At 35.9% G+C, this 8,451-nt stretch overlaps 1 protein-coding gene across 1 annotated transcript; it reads right to left on the bottom strand.

Moving 5' to 3' along the window:
- Positions 1-570: 570 nt before the first annotated feature.
- On the bottom strand, positions 571-4,428 carry LOC135672236 (putative wall-associated receptor kinase-like 16). The gene is made up of 4 exons (XM_065180695.1): positions 4,382-4,428; positions 3,118-4,094; positions 2,335-2,442; positions 571-2,046 (listed from the first exon to the last, which is right to left on the bottom strand). The coding sequence occupies exons 1-4, from the start codon at positions 4,423-4,425 to the stop codon at positions 821-823; spliced, it is 2,355 nt and encodes a 784-aa protein (XP_065036767.1). The 5' UTR covers positions 4,426-4,428; the 3' UTR covers positions 571-820.
- Between the last annotated feature and the right edge of the window lie 4,023 nt (positions 4,429-8,451).

Below are 8,451 nucleotides of genomic sequence, written 5' to 3' on the forward strand. Positions count from 1 at the left end.
TCCTTCTTGATCATTATCTTCGCTCAACACCATCACATATCAACCTCGCCTCCCCTTTCCTCTTCCTCTATTATCGTTGTTATCTTTGTCATCCTCACCCTCGCCATTGTGACGATAGGTGGAGGAGCATCCCGTACTCCCTTGTTATCATCTTCCTTTCTTTGTCATAAGAATGATATCTTTAATTTGAAAGGACGATAATATCTTCAATTATAATTAAAATATTTCAAGAAATCCATAAGAATGGGATAGTTAGTCCATAAGAAAACGTGTAGAATCCATATGTGATCTATCTTGTTTTTAACTTAATATATCAAGAACCATGGACTTAGAAAGTAAATTAGAATGAGACTAATTGGCAAGTCATTGATGCGAGTGCGAGTGTGGTCAATAATAAAGTTCCATATATATATATATATAGAGAGAGAGAGAGAGAGAGAGAGTAAGGGTTTTCTGTCATGGATTGGACCGTAGAGTGAAATGAGCAATCGAAACGACCTCATGGCATCATCTAATACAAAAGTTGTAAATCCAAACACAAGAGAAGAATGAGTTGTATACACGTGATTTCATCATATTAAAGGGTAGTTCTCTGAACATTACAACACAAGTAGAGTACAGACACATACCTACTAATTCTACATGCCATTCCCACCAACTCGATCATATATGTGATAGAGCCATAAGATGGAAACTGTTTGAGGAACATGTTTGGAACATAACATTACCCATATGACCATTACATACGATCCTCGAGCAGAAGGAAGCTTATTCAGTGGCATTCAAGCAGTCAATAATGATTTGAACATCGAATACAAACTCACCGTGGGTAATGATGCGACCACATAAATTCTTTCTCTAAGGTATAATTCCTCGATGTACCTTGATTTGCTGGGTCGACGACTTCAGAGGAGGCATAAGGTGAGTCTCTCAGCAGATGCTCGGTTTCTTCGTCACCTTTAACCAAACAATGTCCTGTTTTTTTCAGTCTGATCCTTCTCAAGTTCTGTAATTTATCCTCCACCTCTTTCATCGTAGGCCGTTTAACCCCTTTCAATCTTAAACACATTTCTACCAATCCAATCATGTCGATGAGCTCTTCTTCGATCGCTTCTTTCATAATAAGATCATCTATAAGATCAAAGGGGCGATTCGCTCTCACCGTTTGAAGAAAATGTATCGATAGATTTAGTCTGTCCTCACATTCAGTGGAGAAGATTGGCTTTTTACCTGTTAAAAGTTCTAGAAGAATGACTCCGAAACTATAAACATCGCTCTTCTCTGTCAACTGACTGGTCTGATAGTACTCCGGGTCAAGGTATCCAAAGGTGCCTTGCACAGCAGTGAGTAAATGAGTTTGGTCGAGTGGAATAAGTCTTGAGGATCCAAAATCTGATATTTTGGCAGTTAAATGATCATCTAAGAGAACATTTGATGATTTGACATCTCTATGAAATATCGAAATTGAAGCAGCCGAGTGTAAATAAGCGAGCGCTCCGGCAGCCTCAACAGCAATCCTCAAGCGATCATCCCATGATAATATAGAGTTACCTTCTGGAATATGGAGATGATCTAAAAGAGTCCCATTCGAGATAAACTCATAAATCAATAAGGGAACTTCAGTTTCCAAGCAACACCCGAAAAGCTTAACAATATTCCTGTGATTAATCTGAGAAAGAACTGCAACCTCGTTGATGAACTGGTCTATCTCACTTTGTTTCACATATTTAGATTTTTTGACGGCGACTACACGTTGATCTGATAAAATTCCTTTGTAAACCGTTCCATGTCCGCCGCGGCCGAGCACTCGAGTCTCATCAAAATTATTAGTTGCCATCTCCATCTCCTCCAGAGAAAATATCTTTGTTCTCTCACTAATATCTTCAGTAGACGAGATTAATTGTTGTAGCAGTAAACCATGATTCTGATGGAAGTATTGTTCTCTAGTTTTCTTTTGTTTTCTTTTTTTCCATTTCCTTCTCAGGATGAGGAGACTCGAACATAAGAGTAATAGGCCTATGCCGTTGCTTGCACCAATGATGACACCTGCACAACATCAATCATAAATTTAGCTCCATAAAACCCTCACATTCTAAAGATTGTTCAGTGACCTTTAGTTCTCAGTGCATTCTTTTTTTGGGTGTTATTTGGTCCGTGTCGACATGGCTTTCTCAATTGGCATTCAATTTGGGTGTTTTTTCTTTTTTTTATTTTCCTTTCGTTTGATTAATTCCTGTTATTCAATCGTACTATTTCATGTGTATCAGTTACAAATAATTACAAATTAACACTCAATTATAATCTTTTGAAAGTAAATTAGTTTCAAGGCCTTACCTAACACAAGAGTGTGCCTTTTGTCGGGGATGCAACTATAACCGCCCATCGTGTTAATGCAAATCCCATAGCAAAGATATATCTCGGGAAAGCTGCACTCGTCAATATCTACACCATTCACATGAAGAAAGTAATCACATTTCTCAACTAAACGGTGAAAAAACAAGCATTCAGAAGTGCACATGAATTACAATCTAGAAGTGAGAACTACACATTATGACATAATATTTGTTCAGGAAAAAAATTTATCTTTTGATATGATCAAAAATGTCAGCAGCAGAATTCGACATCAGATTAATGTGATTTTTTTCCAGAGTCAAAATATACATCGATTATATTTGAGACTTACAAACATATTCGGTCATTGCCTAAAGAATCTATGGTTACCTAATTAAAATGTTTATCAATTGTATTTGGCCAAATCCAAACACTAACTTTCCATCACAAATACAAACGGAATGCGAAACTGCATGGACATTAATGCAATATTACTTTGATGGCAGGTGGCCTTGCCAGGAAACCATATCTAGTACTTGTACCATCTAATTAATGACAAACATATAAGAGTATGCCTCATGATTTGAATTCAATCTTTATGGATCCAAGTGGTGATTTTCTATAAATAATAACAGTATTACAATTAGGCATCTTTTTTACTGCTTGAGTTTCTAGAAATCATCGGGAACTTAACATAATAGAGAAGCATGATTCTGCATCACTATGATCCCAGTTAATTATACGTATTCGAACTCATTTAAAGAGAGTTAAGAGGAGGAAAATTACCTTGACAGCCATTAGGTACATAGGGATTGCCTTGATAACTTGCGGAACATTGACACAAATATCCAATGCTATTACTCAAGTAGATTGTATCAGTCATGACATCACGGCAAAGACTATTTTGACTGACGCAGGCGTATGTATCAGTATTAATGGCCTCTTTACATGAAAGATGATCATTCATGTACCATGCCAGGGTGGCCTCCACATTCGTTCTACTTCCGTTTAATACTCCTTGAAGATCATAATCATCATCACCATTGAACATGACGACATTGATGTTGGAGGTATTCACCAAGTGTAACTCGGTTAGATTGAGTCGAGTTAGGTGAATCTCCAAGGCAGCTGTATTCATAGAAGATAGATCCAATGTGCAATATCTACTGTCAATGTCGTACGGCTCTGAATATTGACTCGGCTCACTGGCAATGCAAATACTAAAACAATTGCTAATGGTTTTATTGGTAGTAAGATCCACTATACTGGCGAGAGCGCTACAACCTACAACGTAAACTCTGTTAGATGTCAATTCTTGAGAAGAATTACGTGTCATCAGTTCCTTTAACTTAAAGGAGTAAGGCCAATTCTCCAGATCAATCAGTGAGGTGCTTATAAACTCATCGTCGACACCCATGACGACAGTTGGTGGTTTGATATATACCAACCCCTTGTTCATGTCAATTCTCGTTACCGCGACGGTGCCATCACCCAGGAAAAGCCTGGGAGCGCTGGTGGAATGGTTTCTGCAGGTAAGATTAAAGCCCGGCCGAAAACAACCATCGCCGATGCCGAAAGGATACTCGAAGCTGATATTCCCACAATTTTTTGGGCAGGAAAGAGGGAGGGGAAAAGTTGTGTTTTTTGATCTACTTTCTGTTCTTATTGAACCCGTTGATGTGGATGCCAGCAGAAAGAGTAACATCTTGACCAACCCCATCCCTCCTCTTCCCTCTCCTAATCCGACCATTTTCCTCTTCCACCTGTCACATACGAGTTGCATTAGGTTGGCAATGCAGACACGAGTAAAACGTTATTGCAAACGGTTAGAAAACTAATAATGACGACCTTTTAGTCAATCTTATATTTTAATGTTTTTAAGTTATATTATATCTAATTCGATCTTTTCAATAATCAGAGATATAAAACTATCAATCCATCTCTTTATCTCACATATAAAAATATTTTCAACGCAAACTTATACTACTTTTTCATGAGATACGATTAGAGATGAGCAAACAACCGAGAAAAATCTGAGCAAGACGCTTACATTGGTGTTATCGAGGGAAGGAGCTCCTGAGGCTTGAGCAGCATAGAGATTAGAAGAATACAATCAGTGATGCCTACTCCTTGAGGGACGAACGTGCCTAATTATAGGCAACCTCTTCCAGTGGAAAACTGGAGCTATACTACTCAACAGTCAATCACGTTGACGAAGACTTAAGATTTTTAGTGTGGAGTGGTAAGTAACTCTTTGAACTCGTCAGAGTTCGATCCATCGGGCACGCTCGGCTCGATGATGATGCTATACTTTTTCTATATGCTGTCAAATCGGTGTCAATACAATAAGATATAATATCATAGACATTGGCGCGAAACTTTTAACTCGGATTATCATAAACTGCATGCAACCATCATTTTAATGCGTCGATCGCTTTGACATAATTAGTTTCATGACAATCTGCATCACAACTAAGATCAAGGATCATAATTTAGCTCTGCAGTGCAAATAATACTTCATTAACTAATGCGCTATCTGTCAGAAAACGAGATCAGGAAAACCTAAAAATTAGTTGACAAGACTTGGAAAATTTAGCGTTTTGAAGTCTTGAGAGCTGTTCCATCGAGCATTAAAAAAGATGCTACGCAATTTTCAATGACGTTGAGCCGGATGTGTCGAGTCCTGAAGAAACAATTATTGCACTGGATTATTAATGATACGTAGATTGCTTTGTCATGATATGTTCTTCCCAACTAGTAATCGAATTCCTGACTTTGCTCGGCCGTGCAAATGGTTTATGCTTTGTGAGTTACTCTAGGTGAGACAAAGGTATCATACAACCGGTTAACATTTTATTTACTCACGGTAGTAAAATGTATATATGACTCGAAAAAAGGATTGTCATGGTAGATTTGATTTCAAACTTTACTTATTTATTTTGCAAGAAAAGGAAAGGGAATTATATTGCAGTCAACGAAATACACCCGACATTGTTCGCTATCGGAGCAAACCAAAACTTGTATTCAGGGATGGAAAAAGTTATTTATTTTGCAAGAAAACTATGATCATGAAGATTAATGGATTTTCTCGATAACATTTATTGTCAAACTTCAATTAATTTCCAATGGCAAAAATATTCATTACTGATGAGCAGTTGAATTGTTGAAAACGAGTTCAAAAGATGGTAAACCTAATAATAAGCAGAAAGATAGTTGATCAAATATATGCGATAGTAACCTAAGGTTCATATATAGACAAATACCAAGTAATAAGCCTCGTTGAATTTATCTCCGAGGAAAATAGGGTCAGATCTTATCATCTTAATCAATAAAAAATCATGATTAAACTTTTTATCAGAGTTTAAGTTATCGAATTAGATGGAACGTGAAGTCTTGAACATACGAATCCGTGGCAATCTACCGATCTTCATCTTCCACAAACTATAATTGCATGGTTTTGTAAACCTTTGTTTTCTTGAAAATATAATAGTGAATTGTTATTTATTTCCTTGGAAAAGTCTAATCACATGGCCATCCTTAAGTATACTTTAAGTATTTGATTTTATTTTTTCCACAAGAGTCTACGGTATAAGTTTCTAAGTCATCTAAAATGATACATCATCATCATCATCATGTCTAATCCATCAATTCACTCATCCTATCTCGATCGTTCTGTGAAAACGAATTAGTTAGTCTATACGAAAGCGAGTATAGTTCATCAATTTTCTCCTATTGTGATTGATACATCATTGATCATGGATTTATTTTTTTCTGAAAGAAAAAAATAATTACTAAATAAAACGAGAGAGGTAATAAGCAAGCAGAGATCATGACCACTTCCCTCTTCAAAAATTGTAACAAAAAAATTTTTTCTAGCATGATTTGCTATTACTCAGTTTGCAACGATATATACGTGAGATCATAAAAGAGTTGAAGAGTCCAACAATAATAGAATATCATTAGTAACTCAAGGAGGATGGGTTTTGCCACAGACAGAGAGGTTGGAATCAGTTTCATGTAGTAAAGATTTGGAGAGGTCATCGCGAATAACCTGCAGTTTTCAAAAGGAGAATTCCCGGGTGATTCCAGGACTGGGTTGAAAGAGACGAGTTGGGAAGGCATTAGGAACGACGAATCCGTCTGCAGCGTGTTGAGGGCAATGCGTGAGGACGATAACTTTTCGTGAGGCCCTCGCAATTAACCAACCAATAGAAGAGTCTCATTCTGTGTTGGTTGACAGAGACGCAACGCGCGATGATCCACCGGGAAGTCCATGGATATCTGTTTGACTGACTCGACTCCAACGATTTCCACACCTTTCGTCTTCCACAGACTCTTCGTCGAGCATATGTGGTTCAGAAACTCGACAAGGATCCAACTCTCGGATACTACAGGAGTTTCTGCGTCAAACGTCTCGCTCGGCTCAGCTGTGATGATGACCCCACCTCATTGAACTAGTCCATGGCCGAGGGGGTATGTAGACCAACACAAACTCGTCCTGCAGTAAAACATATGCTTTGATCAAACCCAAATTTATTTCCTCATAAAAATTAAGAGAAAAAAATCCATCGAAATTTTGATCTCGTATTGCCTCCCTTTCATGGATCACATTGTAGTTCCAATGTTTCTCGTATTGACTCTCCGCTGGCACATATTTGGAAATCCACCAACCAATTACCAATGATTTGTATCATAAAAAATTTGGATGAATATTATAAAATATGTAAACCAACCGCACAAAGTGATCGGATGGTGTTGTAAAGAACGATGAAGTCCATCGAATGGTCGGGCTTTGACCAAATGAATGCACAAATTAAGCATCTCTTAACACGAACACCAACATACACGACACTATATGTTCATCGAGGATAGTTTACTGATGACATTATTTCTTCCTCCAAACTAAAACTCCGACATCTTTCTTGAGTTGCTCGTTATCCAAATTTATAGCTTGCTTCGTCGAAAGTGCGACTTGGATTCTGCAGAGGACACTCCGATTCTTCATGATTGTTACCGGTCCAATTATCACTTCTCTGCTTTTTTATCATTCTCAACCTATGCAGCTTAAACTCTTTAACTCCTTTCATCGTGCGACTATAGTTTCCTTTTACTTGTAAACATGTCCTTTAAGTCTAACAACATCATCAAACTCTTCTTTTGTCCTTTTTTTCATCATCCTAGCCGATTCTAAAATGATTAATATATCTTTAATTTTTACATGATTTTATTATAATAAATTATCAAAATTAAAGATTTTTTTAATAGGTTCAATTTCGAATGTAACTATTGCATATGGTTGATTTTTACTAAACGAACTCAAAATTATGCAGAATCATGGGATATGGTTCTAAAATATTTAGTAACATTTTCTTATTTATAAAAAATTATAATAAATAATTGTTAAAAAAAAAAGTTGAATAGCATATGCGATCAAATCATTTTAGTAATGGTTATTTACATTCAAGCGAAAAAAAGAAAATGCCCCAAGTAAAAGTGAATATGGGGGCATCATATAATAAAAAACCAATAATGAAAGTTTTTTCCAGTAAAATGTCCTACAAGTGCAACAACCAGATGATGTTGAGGGAATTTTACAAAAAATAATGAATCAATATTTATTATTTGAAAATAATTAAATCATAAAAAATGCTTAATTACTTGTATCTTCATTTTTCTAAATATTTCTTTTTATTTTTATAAAATTCTTAATTTATATCTACATTTAATAAGGATCCGAAAGAAATTCTACTCTAGAAAAGGTGGCATATAAATATAAATTATATATATATATATATATATATATATATATATATATATATATATATATATATATATATATATATATATATATATATATATATATATAATTTCTTGGAGTCCATTTATTGACTCTAATCTATGCGTGAATTTAATTTTTGTATAAATGTGTCGAGTTACAAAACGAACAGAAAATTAGTTCTTATATATATATAAAAAAAAAACAATGGCCTCATCCGAATGCCTGACTTGCATGATTTGCTGCAAACGGTGATTTCAAGCTGGGAAAACTGAAAGTTCTAACCCAAGTGGAAGGTGACATTAGCTATAGTCGTCTCTGCCCAAAAAAAACTCTTGAGATTT

The sequence above is a fragment of the Musa acuminata genome, chromosome BXJ1-4, assembly GCF_036884655.1.
Source record: "Musa acuminata AAA Group cultivar baxijiao chromosome BXJ1-4, Cavendish_Baxijiao_AAA, whole genome shotgun sequence".
NCBI lineage: Eukaryota > Viridiplantae > Streptophyta > Magnoliopsida > Zingiberales > Musaceae > Musa > Musa acuminata.